Genomic DNA, 21,852 nt, shown 5'->3' on the forward strand with positions numbered 1-21,852 from the left:
TCGCCTCACATCCGGGTATCAGGAGACAGCCGCCTCTGCCGCGACCGCCGCCTCTCTCGCGGCGCAGATACGCCAAACTTCCGGCGACGACGGCGACGCCTCGCCCGTCAGATGGGAGTTACCTGTGACCGTCTTGGTCGCGCTTGCGCAACGCTCCTCTTCAGCCGTCACAGGCTCAGCTGACGTGCCCAGAGGAGGAAGATGGCCGCCACGTTCACTGCGTGTCACGCAGTTTTTCACCCCGGCCGGGACGGCTGGCGTCGGGGAAAAGCAAGCCAGCGTACACCCTCAGCGCAGGCGCGGTGGGAGGCCTCGCGTGCGCGCACCGCGGGTGGGCACCTCGCGGGGAAGCGGCGGCGCCCCCAGGCGGCGACCGCTGGCCCTTCCCGGGGATGTCTCTTATTAAAGCCACCCACTCCCCCAGCTGTGGTAATTTTGTATTGGAAATCCTTCGCCGCTGGTCCCTCTGTGGGTTGCGGGTAGCGCTCTCTGCGACCTCTAGTTCAAATACGTTTAATCTTTGACATGGGCCAGTGTAAAGAAAACGGTAGGCAATTGGCCCTTCTCTTTCCTTCCCCTGCCCTGCACTCGAGGGCTTCCAAAAAATCCAGAGCTTCACTTTATCCTTACACTTTGCACCTTGTGTGCGGGCGCACGGGAGTCGACAAGAATTTGTAGATGTTCTATTAGATTTAGTCATGGCGGGTGTTCACACAAAGCTTTGGTTTTTCGAAGCCTGTAAAGATAAAACACAGGTTTCAATCACTAGTATTCGTGGTTCTCACACTCTTGAACACGCTTACTGTGCTATTCTTATTTGCAGAACTGTGAGATTGGGTAAAACCGGTACTCATGCTTTTGAGAATCTGAAGAGAGATGATCATACGTGGGTTCTCCCCTTACTGACCTGTTTTTATGAAACTAAATACAATCAAAATGTGCTCTATAAGTCTATCAAGCCTGATGTCAAGCCTGATTTTCTGACAATACATCTTACACAAAACTTTATTGAGCCGCTTGTCAGTTTTGTCTGGAAAGAGTTTGTGGTTTAAAAACCAAAGCAATGGGCGCCTGGGTGGCTCAGTGGGTTAAAGCCTCTGCCTTCAGCTCAGGTCGTGATCCCAGGACCTGGGATCGAGCCCCACATCAGGCTCTTTGCTCAGCTGGGAGCCTGCTTCCTCTTCTCTCTCTCTGCCTGCCTCTCCGCCTACTTGTGATTTCTGTCTGTCAAATAAATAAAATCTTTAAAAAAATAAAAAAATTAAAATAATAAAATAAAAACCAAAGCAAGAGTTACTGATGGATGAAGCCATTGCCCACATCGCCATATACTGTTACTTGGCAAAAACCTGCCTATGCCCCACCCCCATTCCCTGTTTCTAATATATATACTTTTTTTTTTTTAAGATTTTATTTATTTATTTATTTGACAGACAGAGATCACAAGTAGGCAGAGAGGCAGGCAGAGGGAGAAGAGGAAGCAAGCTCCCCACGGAGCAGAGAGCCCGACGTGGGGCTCCATTCGAGGACCCTGGGATCATGACCTGAGCCGAAGGCAGAGGCTTTAACGCACTGAGCCACCTAGGCGCCCCTCTAATATATATATACTTTAACAGCATATGCCAAATGACTTTAATGGGGGTGGGGGTGGGGGAGACAAGTCAGGAGTAGACTGCCAACCTGATTAAAATGGTTTATGTACCAGACTATTTCACCTATATTTGCCCCACCTTTAGATTGTCAGACAACTGGTGGGATTTCCTTTCCTGTGTAAACGGCTTTATTTTTAGTGACTCAAGTCCTGTGCACACGCCTGCACACACACACACACACACACACACACACCATATTTACAAGTTTCCATTCCCACAAAATAGGCCTCCGCTTTTTTTTTTTTTTAAAGATTTATTTATTTATTTATTTATTTGACAGGCAGAGATCACAAGTAGGCAGAGAGGCAGGCAGAGAGAGAGAGGAAGGGAAGCAGGCTCCCTGCTAAGCAGAGAGCCAGACGTGGGGCTCGATCCCAGGACCCTGGGATCATGATCTGAGCCGAAGGCAGAGACTTTAACCCACTGAGCCACCCAGGTGCCCCTCTGCTTTTTTTTTTGAAAGATGTTATTTATCTATTTGAGAGAGAGTGAGAGCAAGAGAGCACCACTAGAGGGGCAGAGGGAGAGAAGCAAATTCCCTCCTGAGCAGGGAGCCTGATGGGATGCAGGACTCTATCCCAGGACACTGGGATCATGATCTGAGCCAAAAGCAGATACTTAACCAACTGAGTCACCCAGGCACCCAGTAGGCCTCTGCTTCTGAGAAATCTATTCCACTTTACATCTTGAATTGGTCACAGTCAGAAGCATAGGAATCCTTATAAATGCTGTGCCATGAAAAATCATATGTACTTATTTTTGATACATAAGTAAATCATATTTGATGTATAATTCATATCTGCAACTTACTAGATTTTCTTTTCTAAAACCAAATATAGTTAGCTTCTTTTTTTTTTTTTTTTAAAGATTTTATTTATTTATTTGACAGAGAGATCACAAGCAGGCAGAGAGGCAGGCAGAGAGAGAGGAGGAAGCAGGCTCCCCTAGAGAGCAGAGAGCCCGATGCGGGGCTCGATCCCAGGACTCCGAGACCATGACCTGAGCCGAAGGCAGCGGCTTAACCCACTGAGCCACCCAGGCGCCCCTATAGTTAGCTTCTTAAACATGCTGCAGAAGTATAAAATAGTTTGCTTTTATAATACCATATTACAAACATCAAAGTTGCTAAGAGACTAGATCTTAATTGTTCTCTTTTTTTTTTTATGAAGATTTTATTTATTTACTTGACAGAGAGAGAAACAGTACAAGCAGGGGGAGGAGCAGAAGGAGAAGCAGGCTCTCCGATGAGCAGAGGGCCCAATGTAGACCTGATCTCAGAACTCTGGGATCACGATGGAGCAGAAGGCAGACACCCAACTGACTGGGTCCCCCCAGGTGCCACTAGATCTTAATTGTTCTCACCACAAAAAGGAAATGTTAATTATGTGGTGTGATGGAGGTGTCAGCTAAGATGGTAATCATAGTTGCAATCTATAAAAATATCTAATCAACTTATTGTGTACCTTAATGTTACATAATTTTATATGTCCATTATGTCTCAATAAAAATATTTATAAAATAGTTTGCTTTTATGGGGAAAATAAGCTTTCTTTTTTTTTTAAGATTTTATTTATTTATTTGAGAGAGAGTGAGAGAGAGCATGAGCAAGGAGAAGGTCAGAGAGAGAAGCAGACTCCCCGTGGAGCCGGGAGTCCGATGCGGGACTCGATCCCAGGACTCCAGGATCATGACCCGAGCCGAAGGCAGTTGTCCAACCAACTGAGCCACCCAGGCGTCCCGAAAATAAGCTTTCTTGAGCGTTACTCTTTATCATTTTAAAAGATACCTCACTTCTGATTCATTAATGCCAGAGTTCTCAATTTGTAGTTTGATTAAATCTTAATTATTCTATAATGTCATTTTTTAAAGATTTGCTTATTTATTTTAGAGAGAGAGGAAGGGCAGAGAGAGAGGGAGAAGAAGATAAACAGCCTGATGCAGCGCTCTATGCAGGGCTTGATCCCAGGATCCATGAGATCATGACCGAAGCTGAAATCAAGAATCAGATGTCCAACCAACTGAGCCACCCAGGCGCCCTTGTAATGTCATTTTTTACAAAATTTGTCTTGCTTTCTATCGGTGGTTTTCATTTAGAGCAGCCTGTCTACGAACTTTGGAATTTGGTTCATTTGATTTGGTTATTTACTATAAGAAATCCTAATCAACTGAATAAATTATCTTGCTTGACTGAGCTTTCAAAGATTATACAAGCTCACAACAACCTGTTCCCAGCAAAAAGAGAGACCTCCTGAGAAAGTTCTGGGGGACACCTCTAGTTAGTTCACATTTTGCCATGTACACATGATGAAAACAAAACACATATTGTTGCTTATATAATGTATTTTGGTGTTCAATATTATAGTTCTGTAAATTACAAAGATCTTTTTCTCAATCCTTACAAGAACTACAAGCCCCTACTTGTAAATTCTCTTGATAAATTCTAAATTGTGAATGTAATCTGGACTTGTTTAAATTGTTGGTTTTCCTTTCTAACTCCAAACTGCAGAATGTACTTTCCTGCCCTTGCTTATCATGACGACATCTACTTCTAAAAGCTAATAATGAAGGATTTGCATTGCCCCACATATCACACTTTCATTTCCTTGTTCCTTTTCTTTCTCATGACCAATCTAAATGCCAGAACTTATAAAACCTGCTAACTTCCAGACAACGGAGTAGTCTTACGTTCAGACTGATCCTTTTGCTAGCATCTAAATAAAGTCTTTTTTCTCTGTTGGTCCACTCTTGTTGACTTTATTTCAAGACTCTCAACAGTGTGAAAGAGTTACTATCAGAAAGTTAAAATTCTAAAACAAAAACAAAGAAACAAACAAACAAAAAACCCCTCCAATCTAGAAAATAAAAACAAAGAAAGAGTACAGCAATCTAGTATAAATCAACCGATACTGGCATTTCAATTTGCCATCTTCTGGGACACTACTGCTAACACCTATAAGTCATAAAGCTGGCCCCACATGCTTGATAGGGAATAAGTGTTACCCAGATTAAGGAACTGAATTACAAAAGTCCAGAGAGGAGAGGGAACTTGATGAGTTGCAGGATTCAAATATTTCAATATTTGAATTGGAATTCAAATATTCCAATATTATTGAAGGGAAAAGGGATTAAAAGGTAGGCAGAGCTGGGGCGCCGGATGGGTCAGTCAGTTAAACATCTGCCTTCAGCTCCAGTCATGATCCTGGAGTCATGGGATTGAATCTGGTGTCAGACTCCCTGCTCAGCAGGAAGTCTGTTTCTCTTTCTCCCTGCCCCCCACCCCAACTTATGCTATCTCTCGTTCTCTCTCTTGCTATCTCGCAAAAAAAAAAAAAAAAAATTAAAAAAAAAAAAAAAAAAAAGAAGGTTGGCAGAACCAAAGTAGGAAAGGCCTTGAAGATAGCAGGAAGGAATATCCTGAATTTGGTACTAGGGATACTGTAGTGAAAAGTATACACAGGGTTTCCTTCCTCATGTAGCATACATTCTAATGAGGGAGGCAATCAGTTATTTCATAATTATTTACTGAGGGCATGTTGTGTGCAACTTACTATTCTAGATACCAGGAATATAGAAAAGAATAGAACATATACAAATTCCTGCCTTCAGAGGTGCCTGGGTGGCTTAGTCAGTTAAGCATCTGCCTTTGGCTCAGGCCATGACCCAGGGTCCTGGGATCAAGCCTCACACTGGGCTCATTGCTCAGAACACAGTCTGCTTCTTCCTCTCCCTCACCCTCCCTCTCCCTCTGCTGTTCCCCCTGCATGTGCACTCTCTCTGTCAAATAAATACAATCTTTAAAAAAAAAAAAAAAAAAAAAAAACCTGCCTTGGGCTCCTGGGTGGCTCAGTTGTTAAGCGTCTGCCTTCGGCTCAGGTCACCATCTCAGGGTCTTGAGCCCAGCATCAGGCTCCCAGCTCGGCAGGAAGCCTGCTTCTCCCTCTCCCACTCCCCCTGTTTGTGTTCCCTCTCTTGCTGTGTCTCTCTCTGTCAAATAAATAAATGAAATCTTAAAAAAAAAAAAAAACTGCCTTCAGACAGTACATTTTTCAAGTCAGTTAATAAATAAGTAAATAACAATTAAATGAAAAGAAGGGAACAAATATGGTAATAAACAGGGTAGCACTAATCAAACTTTCTGTGATGATACTAATATTCTATATCTGCACTGTCGCAAAGGGTAGCCAAAATGACATAGGGCTCTTGAACACTTGAAATATGAGTATTGCAACTGAGGAACTGAGTTTTTCATTTTATTTAATTTTATTTTTTACCCATCCCCCACCAGCTTTAATTTTAATTGATTAATCAATTAATTTTTTGAGAGAGAGTGCACACGCAAGAATATGTGTGGTGGGAGAGGGTGAGAGGGAGAGACAGAATCTTAAGCAGACTCCATGCCCAGTGCAGCGCCAAATGTGGGACTCCATCTTCCAACCCTGAGATCATGACCTGAGCCTAAATCCACAGTTGGATACTCAGCCTACTGAACCACCCAGGTGACCCCTCAATCTTAATTTCCACGGGTTAATTAATATCACCATGGATTTTTTTTAACTCTCTCCTAAAACTGATTCTTCTCTTGGTTCTAAGGGAGTTGTTAATAAAACTCCAGGAAAGAGAATTCCCTGCAAAGGTCTGACTGGATCTATTTACATTCCAGGCCCACTGTGGACAAATAATGGTATGTGATGGTTGACCCAAGGATAGAGTCAGTTTCATTGGGACCACACAGATCATCAGATTATTAGGAACTGTTGGATACGGAGATGGATAGATATTGAAAAGGCAGCACACAAATGAACATTACAGTCTTGCCATTCAAATTGTGGTTCATAGACTAGGAGCATCTTTAACAACTGAAGCGTTTTAGAAATATAGCATTTCAGCCCCCACCCCAACTGAATCAGAATTTTCATTCTAAAGTTTCCCTAGGTATGTCCTATGCATCTAAAAGTTTGAGGAGCATTGCTTTACACATCCAAAAGTTCTGATAATCAGGGAGAATATCCAGGCTGGAGATACAACTTAAAGCTGTGGTTTTAGAGGAGATCACCTAGGTCAAAGGAGAAAGTATTGTAAGGGCCTATTCAGTCAGAGCAGCCCCACCCCGGTTAAACTGCCATTTTGCTGTAAAGCTTAAATTGACCTTGCCCCTCCCCCCCACCCAGGGGAACTTGTTTAAAAGCAAGTCTGGGAAACCAGTCCCAGGTAACAAAGTCCAAGTACAAAGGTGGGTCAGGCCAGGTGGAGGTATTCAATCAGCGGGGTTGCATACTGTCTCCAAGCTACCAAGGAGTATGGGCCCCCGCTCTTTGGGAGCCTTTTGGTGCCAATCCTAACCAAGGTGTGATAGGCTGGTTCAAATGTCTACTAGGGTAAATTGTAATTCGATTGGTCACCTAGCATCACTGTGGAGTTTCCTGTGTGTGTTACAATCTCATTGGACACCTGTGTGTGGCCAGGCCCAACCACATGGCCTTTGCTCTATAAAAGTTAGTCTGGAAAGAGGGGAGGGGTCGTCCTCTCTGTAGGGGCGGCCCTGACCAGTCTGTTTGACGGTTGGTCTAATTCCTGATGCTTGGTGCTAAATAAAGCTTTGCTTGACCTTCGCTTTGTATCAGTCTCGCTCCTTTAATCACGGACCCATTATTGGGGTACCCAATTTTGGGGGGACCCAACAGTATCCATAAGAAGAGTACACCTTGGGTAAACCCTGAAGCACTCCAACATGTAATGGCTCAGTAGAGGATGAGCCATCTGAGACCTATAAAGTGTAACTACTGGCATAAGTGTTGAATCAGGTGAGCAGGGCATCCTGAAAGCCGAGAGAGGCTTGTGTATCAAAAGGGTAGTGTTCATGTTAAATGCTGCTGAAATGTTGAGTAAAATGAAGATAAGGTTTGTCTTGGAGGTTTTTGATGACCCTTAGAAAAAGCAGTATCAATGGAGTTTGAAGAGTGAATTAGAGGTGATAAAACAAGTGTAGACACTCATTCAAGAAGTTTTTAATGTGAAAAGATGGGGCGCCTGGGTGGCTCAGTGGGTTAAGCCGCTGCCTTCGGCTCAGGTCATGATCTCAGAGTCCTGGGATCGAGCCCCATATCGGGCTTTCTGCTCAGCAGGGAGCCTGCTTCCTCCTCTCTCTCTGCCTGCCTCTCTGCCTGCTTGTGATCTCTCTCTGTCAAATAAATAAATAAAATCTTTAATAAAAAAAAAGAAGTTTTTATTGTGAAAAGAAATCTAGCCGTAGCTGGAGCTGCATCAGAGAATTTTGCTTTAAGATAAATTTGTATTATTTTTTAAAAGATTTTATTTATTTATTTATTTATTTATTTATTTATCAGAGAGAGAGAGAGAGAGAGAGAGCATTAGCAGGGGAGTGGCAGGCAAAGGTAGAGGAAGAAGCAAATTGCCTGCTGAGCAAGGAGCGGGGTGTGGGACTTGATTCCAGGACTCTGGGATCATGACCTGAGCCTAAGGCGACACTTAACTGACTGAGCCACCTAAGCGTCCCAGTAGTCTTTTTTTTTTTTTTTTTTTTTTTAATCCTGTGAAGAGGGAGAAATTGATAATTCAAGTTAGGAGATAACTGAAGAAGTGAAATTATTTTATTTTATTTATTTATTTGACATAAACAGAGGGAACACAAGCAAGGGCAGTGGGAGAGGGAGAAGCAGGCTTCCCACGGAGCAGGGAACCTGATGTGGGGCTCGATCCCAGGACTCTGGGATCTTGACCTGAGCGGAAGGCAGACGCTTAACCCACTGAGCCACCCAGGCGCCCCAAGAAGTGAAATTCTTGAAAAAATGAGAGATGGGATCTAGACTACAATGAAGAGGAATTTGCCTTTGAAAGGGGCAGTAATACTTCTACCCTTCTCACTGGAAGGAAAGCTGAAAAGGTTGCTTCTGGTTTTCTAAAAGTAGGAAATATTAGCAGAGAGTGATTTGAGAAAGAGACTGTAAAAGGTTTCAGAGGGAAAGAAGAAAGAAGGTATGAAATAGTTCGTGAGCTTATTAGAGAACCACAATATGATCCCTCAACAGTGTAGGGGACCCTTTTGAAGTTTGTGACCAGAATTTAAAGTAAAAACAGGGACGCCTAGGTGGCTCATGTGTTAAGCATCTGCCTTCAGCTCAGATCTTGATCCTAAGGTCCTGGGAGCAAGTCCCACATTGGGTTCCTTGCTCGGAAGGGAACCTGCTTGCTGCTCCCCCTTGCTTGTACTGTCTCTCTGACAAATAAATAAGTAGAATCTTAAAAAAAAAAAAAAAAAATCAAGTAAAAATAATCAGCTGAAGTGATTTCCTTCAGGTACATTGCTAGTGTTGGAGAAGAATTAGAATTATTCTTTGGGCTTTCTCAGAATTTCCCTTCCTTCACGGGTATACCTAGTGCTGCATAACACACGGATCCCGGCTGTTCTGAAGTGCCCACTATTTGGATCTAATCTCCTCAAATCGCCAGGAATTTTCCTCCTGGATCAGCTTCTAAACACTCTCAGCACTCGCAAGACACACCTCCAGCCGCCAGGGGCCGTAGTGACATTCCACGCAGCCGGAAGGGAGTGCAGCCCAGCGTGGCGTAGGCGTTTCCGCTTTGCGCCGGCAGCGCTCCTCTCGCGCTCTTTACGTCTGAGCCCAGGGAGTAGGCGTTTCCGGCCATTCATACTCCTAGTCTTTCGGATCTCGGTAGTCGGGTTTTGTGCACGATCCCACCGAAACAGTGACGGGGCCGCTAGGATGAAGCTCGTAAGGTGAGGATGTAGCCCAGGGGTGAGGCCTGTGATGGTTTGGACCGGGAGCGGGAGGCCAGACTGCCCAGTTGCGGGAGGCGCGAAAGCCGCGTGCGCGCGCGGCCTGCTAACGGCCTCCCGCGCCCGCTGCTCCCGCCCCATCTTGGCCGCGCCGCCGCGGGCTCTGGAGCTAGAGCTTCAGACAGGATTGCGCGCGGATCCCGCGTGTCTTCAGACAAGGGGACGTAAGAGCCTGGCGGTTTCTTCCCACTCAGTGTTTTAGAGGCCTTAAAGGTGCAACGCCAGGCTTACAAGTTCTTTTTTTTTTTTTTTTTAAGATTTTATTTAGTTATTTGACAGAGAGAAATCACAAGCAGAGAGGCAGGCAGAGAGAGAGGAGGAAGCAGGCTCCCTGCTGAGCAGAAAGCCCGATGCGGGGCTTGAACCCAGGACCTGGGATCATGACCTGAGCCGAAGGCAGCGGCTTAACCCACTGAGCCACCCAGGCGCCCCAAGGCTTACAAGTTCTACTCTCAGTTGAAGATTTTCATTTCGTTAGAACTCGTGCGCTAGTCTAGATTACCTTTCTGGGCAGTCGCAGCTCTGAGGAGCGGCAAATATAACGAAGTGTAGGTTTCCTGAGAACGTGGCAGGTATAAAGAAAAATTGTATGCATTGCATTAAATTAATGAGTTTTTAAAATGTACTTAGAAGCTACGGCGGTTTATCCGGAAATAATGAAACCTATTTCCGAAATGTTTTAAATCAGGATTGGACATCTGATTTCATTAGTTGTTTGTTTGTTTGTTTATGTTTTGATAACTCCTTAGAGTTAAGATTACTTAACTCACATGTTCGTTCAAAATAGGACTTTAATTCAGGAAAAAATGTCCCAACGTGAGGCAGAATCAGTTTACGTATCTGTGGCTGATTACGCAGATAATCGCTTTTTTTTTTTTTTTAAAGATTTTATTTATTTATTTGACAGAGATCACAAATAGGCAGAGAGACAAGCAGAGAGAGAGTAAGAAGCAGGTTCCCTGCAGAGCAGAGAGCCCGATGTGGGGCTCGATCCCAGAACCCTGGGATCACGACCCAAGCCGAAGGCGGAGGCTTTAACCCCCTGAGCCACCCAGGCACCCCAGATAATCGCTTTTCTATTTTGTGTTTAAACTTCATCGGTTAGTTGAGCCTACTGGTTTACTGATTTGAGTAATTCATTCTAAACTTCCCGCAGATAGATACGGTTTTGGTGTTTTTTCTTGAGGCGGAGCGCCTGAATCTAGAGGAGGTTTCTGATTAAGTTAGCAGTTACATGTGTAGCTAGTCTCTTGTCTCAATCAGGATTTGTCAGTTGAGATCAATGAATTATTGGGCACCTGTTACACTGTATGCTGGTAATAGTTTTTTTTTTTTTTTAAGGTGGGTCCTTGTCTTCTTGGAATTTTCTGTTTGTGAAGACATAATTTCTAGGATGATTGAAATAACATAAAACCCTCAATCTGTATTCAGAGTTTATAGGGAAGGCTTTAGGTTAACTTATAGTCCATTTTTATTTGAACTGTAACTTTGGAGGGAAACGCCCCAGAATTTAAAGTATGTTTTTGCAATTTCTCAATACCTGCCTGTCTGAATACTTAGAGTTAAGTTTTGTGTCAGACTCTTTGGAATCAGGTTGTCACATTTAAAGATAGTGCATGTTGTGACGCAGTTTTCCTGAAAATTTTAAAGGCTATACTGAATCCTGTTCTGAGTCTTAGAAATAAAATTTCTTCTTACTAGAGAATGTATTTTTTGCTAAGAAAACAGACAGGTATTTGTCTAACTGGTTTGCACTTTTGGTTGACTTATTTTTGTATGATGCTTGGTGGCATGATCATCCTTACTGTCACTCCAAACATAAAGACCTTTGAATTGTCTTGAACATCTTTCTTGATAATCTGATGAATTGCCAGGTTTTCACAATTTTAGCCATTTTAGTGCTTGTGTAGTAGTGTCTTGTTAATGGCTTCAGTTTGCATTTTCCTAATGATTACTTATGTAGAACACTTTTTCACCTGCTTATTGGCAATTCATGTATTTTTGTGAAGTGTTTGGTTTTGATTGTGTTTAGCATTGAGTTGTAGGAATTCTTTATATATCCTGCATACTAGTCCTCTGCCAGTGTAATTTCTCCCAGTTTGACTTGCTTGTTGATTCCTTTAATAACTTCTTTTGGTGAGCAGAAGTTTATTTTGAGAAAGTTTTAATTTGCCAGCTTTTCCTTTTATAGTTATTCTCTGTGTACTCATATTTTTACTTACCCTCAAACCACAAAGTTTTCTCCTATATTTTCCTCTTAAAGCTTTATGATTTTAACTTTAATGTGTAGACGTGTGATCTATCTTAAATTAATTTTGGGAAGTGGTGTGAGTTAGGGTTCCAGGGTCATTTCTTCTACATAGATTTCCAGTTATTCCATTATCTTAGGGAATATAAATTCCTATTACTGTGGATTTGTTTTGTTTTGTTTTGTTTTTAAGATTTTATTTATTTATTTGATGGCACAAGCAGACAGAGTATCCAGCAGAGGGAGAGAGAGAGAGAGAGGCAGGTTTCCTGACAAGCAAGGAGCCCTATATGGGACTTGATCCCAGGACCCTGGGATCGTGACCCGAGCCGAAGGCAGCTGGTTAACCAGTTAACTGACTGAGCCACCCAGGCGTCCCTACCATGGGTTTCATCATTTGTTGAAAGGCTTTCCTTTGCTGATTGTTTTGACAGTCCCATTGGCACCTTGTAGAAAATTAACTATATCAATGTGGGTTCATTTATAGATGCTATTCTGTTTCATTGATCTATTTGTTGTTCCTGTCTCTTGGTAACTGTAACTTTAACCTATGTCCTGCTCTAACCACCTAACTTGTCTTCCAATGTGAATATGACCCTGGTGCTCCACTTCATTGATGAAAACCCTTCAGTAGCTTTTTAACAGCTTGGGCTATCCTTGAAAGGAACCTACCTAACTCTTCTCTACTCATTTTCTGGGACTTAATAATCCATTGGTAGTGTAGCTATAGTTTCTCTTCATGTTGTGCTATTTCTTACTCCCAAATCTTTGCTCTTGTCACTTTTTGCAGTGTATTTCCAACTTTACAGACTTCTTACTAGAAATTCACTAAGCTCTGACTCCCTCCTATTCATGCTACATTATGTTCCTGGCAAAAGCCTGCCATATATCTATTGCTTTTTAAATTTAGTTACCTTGAAATATCTTCTATGTCTGTCCTTTCCACTACAGTTTGAGCTCCTAGTCATTCATTTTTAATCCTCATTGCCAAGCACAGGGACTACCACATAATGATAAATATTATTTGTCAAAGAAACATCCTTGAACTTGGTGAAATGTATTTTGATTCCTTCAGAAACTATTTTTGCTTACTTTGGTTTTCCTTTTTACTTCCATATGGTAGATTATTTAATTATTAAAATGTTTTATTTTTACTTCATTCCTGTTTCCACAAATGATTTGAACTGCTATAAGAGTTGAATGTTGGGGCACCAGTGGCTCAGTCAGTTAAGTGTCCGACTCTGGATTTTGGTTCAGGTCATGATCTCAGTCCTGGGATCAAGCCCCACATGGGGTTGCCAGCTCTGTGGAGAGTCTGCTTATTTCCCTCTTCCTCTGTGCATGCATGCTCTCTCTCTCTGAAATAAAGTAAATGTTCTTTAAGAAAAGTTAAACCTTATTACTGAGGGGGACAATAAAAATATATTTTTTTAATTAAGTAAACTATATGCCCAATGTGGGGCTCAAACTCCTGGCCTGAATATCAAGAGTTGCATGCTCTACTTTCTGAGTCAGCCAGGTGCCCTAAAATGAAAGATTTTTTAAAAACCAAAGCTTGAGGTCGCCTGGGTGGCTCAGTGGGTTAAGCCGCTGCCTTCGGCTCAGGTCATGATCTCGGGGTCCTGGGATCGAGTCCCGCATCGGGCTCTCTGCTCAGCAGGGAGCCTGCTTCCCTCTCTCTCTCTGCCTGCCTCTCTGTCTACTTGTGATCTCTCTCTGTCAAATAAATAAATAAAAATCTTAAAAAAAAAATGAATGATGAAGTACAGATGATAACGGTGAAAGTATAAGTTGTGTGGGGACACTCCCACATAAATGACAACTTTTTTTTTTTTTTTTTTTTTTAAGATTTTATTATTTGTCAGCAAGCATAAGCAGGGAAAGCAGCAGGCAGAGGGAGAAGCAGGCTCCCCCCTTGAACAGGGACTCAATCTCAGGACCTTGGGATCATGACTGGAGCTGAAGGCAGATGCCCAACACACTGAGCCATCCAGGCGTTCCTAAATGGCAACATTTTAATAATTTATGAACCTTTCCATTTTTCTTTCTCTGAAATATTACAGAGTAATAAGTTGAGGGAAAACAAAAGACTAGATGAGGTGGGGAATGGATGATTTAGTAAACATTATTGAGGCATCTGGCTGTCTAAATGAGGGAAAAAATAAAGGCAGATTTCTACTTCATGTTGCACATAAAAGAGTTGAATTCCAAGTGGGTTAAAACTCTGAACAGAAAAGTAGAAGAGGGACATCTGGGTTACTTGGTCAGTTGAGCCTCTGACTCTTGGTTTCGGCCTGAGTCATGATCTCAGGGTCATGAGATCGAACCCTGCACTGGATTCCACCCTCAGTGCAGAGTCTACTTAAGATTCTCTTTCCAGGGCGCCTGGGTGGCTCAGTGGGTTAAGCCTCTGCCTTTGGCTCGGGTCATGATCCCAGGGTTCTGGGATCGAGCCCGCATTGGGCTCTCTGCTCAGCGGGGAGCCTGCTTCCCTCCCCCTCTCTCTCTGCCTGCCTCTCTGCCTACTTGTGATCTCGGTCTGTCAAAAAATAAATAAAATCTTTAAAAAAAAAAAAAAAAGATTCTCTTCCATTCCTTCTGCTCCATTCCGTGTGTGCACACTTTCTCTGTGTCTCAAAATAAATAAAATCTTTTAAAAAACAAAAGTAGAAGGAATAAAACCTTTTACAGTCTTGCGGTGGGAAACATCTTGAACAGTTTAATACCTGAAAAGTATTCACAGATTTAGCAACCTAAGAATGAAAACCACAAACTTGAATGGCTGTGGAAAATTGGTAGAAAATTAAAAAAAATTTTTTTTGACCTAATTGAAAATGTGTAAATAGATAGTTCACAAAAGAAATACAGATTTCCTATATTCATGAAAAGATGTTCAATCTTAGGGTGCCTGGGTGGCTCAGCGGGTTAAAGCCTCTGCCTTCGGCTCAGGTCCTGGGATTGAGCCCCCTCATCGAGCTCTCTGCTCAGCGGGGAGCCTGCTTTCCCCTCTCTGTCTCTCTGCCTGCCTCTCTGAAACCTACTTGCGATCTGTCTGTCAAATAACTAAATAACATCTTTAAAAAAAAAAGAAAGATGTTCAATCTTACAAGTAAAAGGGAAAAACAAATTCTTTTTTTCCTCTGTAGAAGTGATGAAAATTTAGATGATTGGTAGCATTGTTGCTAAGGATTTGCGTAAATGGATTTGTGATAAACATACATGTGTATTTAAACTGCTGAATGAGAATTACAGGGTATAGAAGTTAATAAAATTATGACCCAATTTCCATAAAAACATATATACCCTACAAGTGCATGTAAAATGGTCTAGAAGAATCTCATACACATGGAGGAGGGTTAGAAAGGGAGACTTTTAGTCTATTATACATAAAAGAAGCATGTAATTTTTTACTACCAGTATAATTTTTTCTTTGTACTTTAGGGAGGTAGTTGACATATAGTATAAGCTTAAGGTGTACAGCATAATGATTTGGCTTATGTGTATTGCAAAATGATTACCACAGTAAGTTTAGTTAACATACATCATCTAGTATGAATACCAAACAAGAGAAGGGGGAAAATGTTTTTTTCTTGTGATGAACTTTCAGGATCTACTCTCCTCCCGCCCCCCAGGATCTACTCTCTTAGCAACTTTCGCACATACCATACAGTAGCATTAATAACTATAGGCATCATGTTGTATGTCGCATTCCTAATATTTAATTTGCCTTATAACTGGAAGTTTGTACCATTTGACCACTTTGATACAATTTCTTAATTTCAATTATGTGGATTATAATGATTTTAGGATCTGTATGCATGGATTGGAGGTTAAGCTGAATAATGGTTTAGAGAATCAAATGTCTCAATGATAGCTTTTTTTTTTTTTATATTTTTTTATTTGTTGGAGCACAAGCAGGGGCGGCAGGCAGAGGGGGAAGGAGAAGCAGGCTCCCCGCTGATCAAGGAGCCTGACGCTGGGGCTCAATACCAGGGCCCTGGGATCTTGACCTGAGCCAAAGGGAGACGCTTAACCAATGGAGCCATCCAGGCGCCCCTGACAGCTTCTGATATTACTGTGCTCCTTCTTAAATATTGAGGGTATAGTTCAAGGAAAGCTGAAATTGTTATGCAGATTATTATTAGGAATTGATACAGGTAGCATCTATAGCAGATTTTGAACATTTAGAAATTTCACCCTTTGACTTAAAAAAGATGTAAAATGTTAAAGGTGAATACTTTTTACTCTATTCCCACTGTTTTAACAGATTTTTGATGAAATTGAGTCACGAAACTGTAACCATCGAATTAAAGAATGGAACACAGGTCCATGGAACAATCACAGGTATGGAGATTATCAGCTTTATAGCACTTTATTTTTCCCTTGCCTCTTCCACCTTTAAGGCCAGAATTCTTTTTTGGTGACTTAATGAACATTATTGTAGTAGACATCTCATTCTTTTTGCTTGGATTATTTCATTGACCTTCTTAAGCCTTACCTTAAGTACTTAAGCTAAGACCAAACTGAATTCTTCACGTTATCCTGCGTGTGACCCTGTTTTCGTTTTTAAAGCCTTTTGTGCTTTTTGCCTGTGTGTATTCCTCTACCTAGAATGTTGCATCTTCCAAAGTATATTTTACTCTTTTTTAGAATTTTGTGTTCTCTATTAGATTGTAAAGTCCCTGAAGATAGAGGATGGGATTTTCATGTTTGAAATGGGTTATTTGAGAGTATTTTCCTTCATTCTTTCTTTCTTTCATGTCTAACTCTGCTTTAATGATACTATATGTATAGTTTAAGGCTGCTGCCTTTCTTCATTTGTAGTAGGTGTTCCCCGCAAAATTGCAAAAGAATTGCTGAGCCAGGTGAATGAAAATGCTATTTTAGTATGTGGTCCCAGTCTCTGAAATATTTAAATCATAAGTTTATAAATAAGTTTTAACATGAAGGTCCAGCATCTGAATAAACCAGGAGAGATATACAATGTTAAACTGATTGATTTGAGTGTACTCATGTTTGCAACAGCAATTGCTTTGAAAAGAAATTGGTACAATATAAGGTTTCAGTATTGTATGGTCAGTAACCATGTGCCACTGAGGAAGTGTAATTGCTATTTCGAATGGATTTTGGGAAATTTGAGAGAATTCGTGTTTTCTGATGTAATTTCCTAGGAACAGAAATTAACTAGATCTTTAGTTAATCCCATTTGTTGAGATAGATTGGTAAAGGCTCCAGTAATTAGGTATATCTAAGATAATGCCATGTATTTATTCTAGAAAATTATGCCTTTATTTTGCAAAATCTCACACTAAAAACAATGGGAAAAATAGTGTGGGGAAGACCATTAAAAACTTGTGCAACTTAGTAGTTAAAGTATTAACAAAAACAGTAGCTTTCCTTTAAAAAGGCAGTTAAAAAGACATGTTAAATTTCTGGTAACAAAGAAAATACTACAGTACATATAGGACTTTATATTTAAAACAAGGCTTATAGCTTGGTGGAATGAGGCATAAGGAAGTTAGGGAGATAGTGAGAGAACCATCCCTAAACATTGCTAACCCTAAAATCAGAATACCTGGGCACAGTGGGAATGAGTCAGGTATCACTTAGGGTTCCTCCATGGCTTGCTGCATTCACATCTGTATGCATACTTAACCATGCAAAATATTAATATGCTGGGATAGTCTCTGAAGGAAGGGTTTCTGGTTTATACTGACATTATTCACTCATTAACCAACTTGCACTGTAGCAGAACAAAATGTTCTTTTGTATTGTTTTGTATTATGGTATTTACTGTGGCTTGATAGATAAACTGATTGCCTTCTTTATCATACTAATAATTGACCTCTTTTTTTTTTTTTTGCCCTCTAGGTGTAGATGTCAGCATGAATACCCATCTTAAAGCTGTGAAAATGACTTTGAAGAATAGAGAACCAGTACAGCTGGAAACACTGAGTATTCGAGGAAATAACATTCGATATTTTATCCTACCAGACAGTTTACCTCTGGATACACTACTTGTGGATGTTGAACCAAAGGTGAAATCTAAGAAAAGGGAAGCTGGTAAGTTTGAAGGATTATAAACATTTTTATGAATGTATTTTTATCCTTTGATCTACTACTCAAAATATAAACATTGTGGGGCACCAGGGTGGTTTATTTGGTTAAGCATCCAACTCTTGGTTTCAGCTCAGGTCGTAATCTCAGGGTCATGAGATTGAGCCCCATGTCAGCCTTTGTGCTTGGCTGAGATTTTACTTGAGATTCTTTCTACCTCCCTCTCTCTCCCGCCTCATGCGGCTACTCATGCATGCTTTATCTGTCTCTAGTGAATAAATAAATAAATAAAATCTTTTTTTTTTTTTTTTTAAGAGAGATAAACATTTATGAACTTTTTTTGTTTTCTTGATTCCATGTACTTGCCGTGAGTGCCTATTGTATTTATTAATAATTCCTGGTGTTGCTGTTAAAGACAAGCCATTTTTTGTTCTTTTGCCTGGCCTAGTCCCCCTCCCTCTGTACACTTGGGAAGATTTGGGATTTGACTCTTCATTCCTGTTATTTTGAAATTTCTTGATGACTTGGCATTGGGTCTTTGCTTGCTCTCCCTGTGTTTTCCTCCATTTTGTTGTTTTGGCTATTTGGTGGATCATCCCCTTCAACACGGATAGTCTTGCCTTTTAAAGCTAAGAAATATTCTTGTATGGCTTTGATAAATTTCTTCTTTCTTGTTGGAAGTCTTAATAATTGGGTCTTCTGAGTAATTGGGTAAGTCTTTTCTCTCTTTTTTTTTCCCTTTTTTTTTTTCTGTTTTCTGAGAAATTTCTTTTGACTTTATCTTCCAGTCTAGCATATAGTTAGTTAATCTTCAGGCCTTCTGTTCTGTGATAATTTTTCATAGAATCTTGTTCTCTATCTGAAAAATACTGGATAGGATATAAACTTTTAAGACATTAGTGATTTTTCCTTAAGTTTTATTTTGTACTTGGAATTGTTTTCTTGGGTTTCTCTTTTTATTTGGTCTTTCTGTTTAAGTCTTTATTTGAATTCCAGTTAACATACAATGTTATGTTAGTTTCAGGTGTACAACATAGTGATTCAGCAATTCCATATGTGGCCCGGTGGTCATCATGACAAGTATACTCCTTAATCCCCATCATGTATTTCACACATCCCCCATCCCCCTCCTCTCTGGTAATCATCAGTTTGTTCTCTTATATAGTTAAGAGTTTCTTGATCAAGTTATATCTCTCTCTCCCCTGCATATTTGCTCTCTTTATTTGATCTTTATGTTGTAGGCTTGATTTGAGTATCTTATACTTTGGCCATCTATTATTTAACAAGAACCCTAGGAAGAGAATTTCTGGGAGGGGAGGCTGGACTCCTGAGTTGGTGAGTCTCACTGTAGGGTAGTTTAGAAGTGAGCTGGCCTCTTCACTGAGGAGACTCAGAATTTCAGGATCTAGAATCATTTCTGGAGCTTTTCAACCCCCCGCTCCCCCCCAAAAATGATTCCTATCAAATACATGCCTGGCAGCCAGCATATTATAGGAGCAGAGCAGGAGAAAGGGGCTGGGTGTTTTGTAGAAGCTCACTTGATACAGTGATTTTGAGACTTTTTTGCCTTCCACCCACACTAAGAAATATACTTTGCATCATGGCCCATTTATGCATATAACTGAAACAAAAATTTCAGGAAGAATTACTTAGTCTTAATACGTGCAAATCCTGATATGTTTCTTATGCTCTTTTAGTTAAGAAAAAAATTTTAGGGGTACCTGGGTGGCTCAGTTGGTTAAGTGTCTGCCTTTGGCTCAGGTCATGATCCTAGAGTCTGGGATTAAGCCCCACACAGGGCTCCCCACTCAGCAGCGAGTCTGCTTCTCCATCTGCCCTTCACCCTGCTTGTGTTCTCTCTCCCTTTCTCTCTCTCTCAAATGAATAAATCTTTAAAAAAAAAAAAAATAGGTTGTAGCCTGTAGCTTGAAAAATGCTAGATTAATTCCCTTTTCCCTTCCCCTCAGTTCTCTGCCTTTTGTTGCTATCCACTTTGCAGTTATTTTAAGATCCGAAACCTTTCTGTCTCAGTGTCTTTAAATGTATTTTACCTTTTCTCTCCTACCTACCTGTCAGTGAAGTAATCGTTAGCTTTGCAAGGTGGGGAGGAGAGGACTGACCAGTCTTGGTCCACATGTTTGTCAACCATTTTGTTTGTTTTCCACCCCCTGCTTCATCTCACCCTTGACTTCTAAGGTCATAGGTCTTCTAAGAGTTATTCTTCCTTTAACATTTACAGTTGTTAGTCTACTTTTTGGCTTTAAAAAATTGTTGAAATTTTTCAACCACCATATTCCCTTTGTCCTTCTCTTTCCTTTTCTTTATGGGTATTTACCGTTTTTACTCCCTTTTCTGTTACGAGTAGTATTTCAGAAGGAATTGGAGATAAATGTGGTTAAGCTGCCTTATTTTAACAAAAGTCCTAGACTTACTCTGTTTCTATGAATGACAAGTTTGGCAACAGTGGGTAGAAGTTTAGAATTTGACTGACATCAACTTCATGTCAGGATTTTTTTTTTTAATATTCATAGTTCTCTGAAGACTGAAAATAGGTTCTTTTGAGAAATGAGTTTTCTGTCCATCTAATATTTAAGTAGACTTAGGAGACCAGCTGACATAGGGATGTCGCTTTAATGATTACAATACTTTGTTTTGATTAGATCAAATGATTTAAGATTATGAAGAGTCACAAGGTGGCTTGATGTAATGTACTTTAAACTTTCTTAGCTTTGGATTAACTTGCTTGGATCCTATTCAGTAACCAAAAAATCTAGCACATGGTGTTCATGTTCTGTTCTGTTGATATCTCTTCCATCTTGTGTAAGGTTCAGATCATTTGGATTTTATTTTGTGTTATATTTGAGATGTGATAGATATTTTAAAATGTGATGAATTTCTCAATAAAGCAAGTGGAACAAATATTTAATTGTCTTTGTAAGCCATCAGTTTTTGGTTCTGCATGGTAATGTGTTGGAGGGTGCCTGTGAGGTCACATTTGAGAGAAGCTGGGTTAAAGTTTTCTTTCCTGTAGATGTTGTTTGTGGTGGCCCAGGTAACAATCAGTGCAGAAGAGAATTAACTTTGCTTTTTCTCTCTTCTTAGTTGCAGGAAGAGGACGAGGCCGAGGAAGAGGAAGAGGACGTGGTCGGGGTAGAGGAAGAGGGGGTCCTAGGCGATAATGTCTCTCAAGATTACTATTTCAAAGTGATACATGATTGGGGATATTTTTTGTACAGGTTTTGTTTGTTTATGTCAGTTTTTAATAAACATAAATGTAGGACAGAGTTGTCTGTTGACTGTCAAATTAAATTTTAATAGTTCATTTGTATTCATGATATTTACGTAGTAAGAGCTAAGTATTAAGCAAATCCAGAATAATTTCATTCTTAGATAAGGCTTTTAATGTTTGAACTAAAATTTTTTTTTTGTGAATGTATGTAGAATATATACCTATTTACTTCACATGCACTGAATATGCATTTTTGTTGCTTTACTTTGATTCCATTCTGTGGAACCTACCTATGAGTGAAATAAGTTCTTTTTGGTACTTCAGAAACTAATGTCCTGTGGGTTGGTGTCTAAAATTGATTCCCCTTCCCTGAGTTTTACTTTATGGAGACTTGGGTATTTAGTAAAAGCTGATAGTCTTCTTCCAGTTCAGGAGTCTTATTAGACTTTGTTCTCATTAATGGATTTTTTTTTTTAAGGTTCTCAATAGAACGTAATTTTACATTCTCTTGAGTTGAAACTGCAGATAACAGTCACTAGATTATCATTTGTGAGCTGTGTCAAAACCTGTTAATGTGAAATGTACCTGTCAGTGGCTCCTTTATCAAGTACTTTTACAAGAAGTCCTTTAAGAACAAAAAGAAAAAGACCTACTTTGATAGCAAAATTGGATTCTTTCCCAGTTGTTAGTAAGGATTTTTTAAAAAATTATTGCAATTGGTTAAGCTTAGAGAAAAATACCTCTCACTATATGCAGTTCCTTGCAGAGCTTACACCATTTATTTTTTATTTTTTTTTTAATTTTTTTTTAAGATTTTATGTATTTATTTGACAGACAGAGAGATCACAAG

General features: G+C 40.4%; 1 protein-coding gene across 2 annotated transcripts; it reads left to right on the forward strand.

The window, feature by feature from the left end:
• The first annotated feature begins 9,269 nt into the window (after positions 1-9,269).
• LOC111142437 (small nuclear ribonucleoprotein D1 polypeptide) lies at positions 9,270-21,476 on the forward strand. 2 transcript variants are annotated; one of them, XM_022495566.1, is made up of 4 exons: positions 9,270-9,408; positions 15,984-16,060; positions 17,588-17,779; positions 20,876-21,476. In XM_022495566.1, the coding sequence occupies exons 1-4, from the start codon at positions 9,395-9,397 to the stop codon at positions 20,950-20,952; spliced, it is 360 nt and encodes a 119-aa protein (XP_022351274.1). In that variant the 5' UTR covers positions 9,270-9,394; the 3' UTR covers positions 20,953-21,476. The 2 variants fall into 2 exon arrangements, with proteins under 2 accessions (XP_022351274.1, XP_022351275.1); XM_022495567.1 differs by having other exon boundaries at positions 9,297-9,408; positions 17,711-17,779.
• The last annotated feature ends 376 nt before the right edge of the window (positions 21,477-21,852 follow it).

This window comes from Enhydra lutris, unplaced genomic scaffold (genome assembly GCF_002288905.1).
Source record: "Enhydra lutris kenyoni isolate GAN:26980312 unplaced genomic scaffold, ASM228890v2 scaffoldscaffold8, whole genome shotgun sequence".
Classification (NCBI taxonomy): Eukaryota; Metazoa; Chordata; class Mammalia; order Carnivora; family Mustelidae; genus Enhydra; species Enhydra lutris.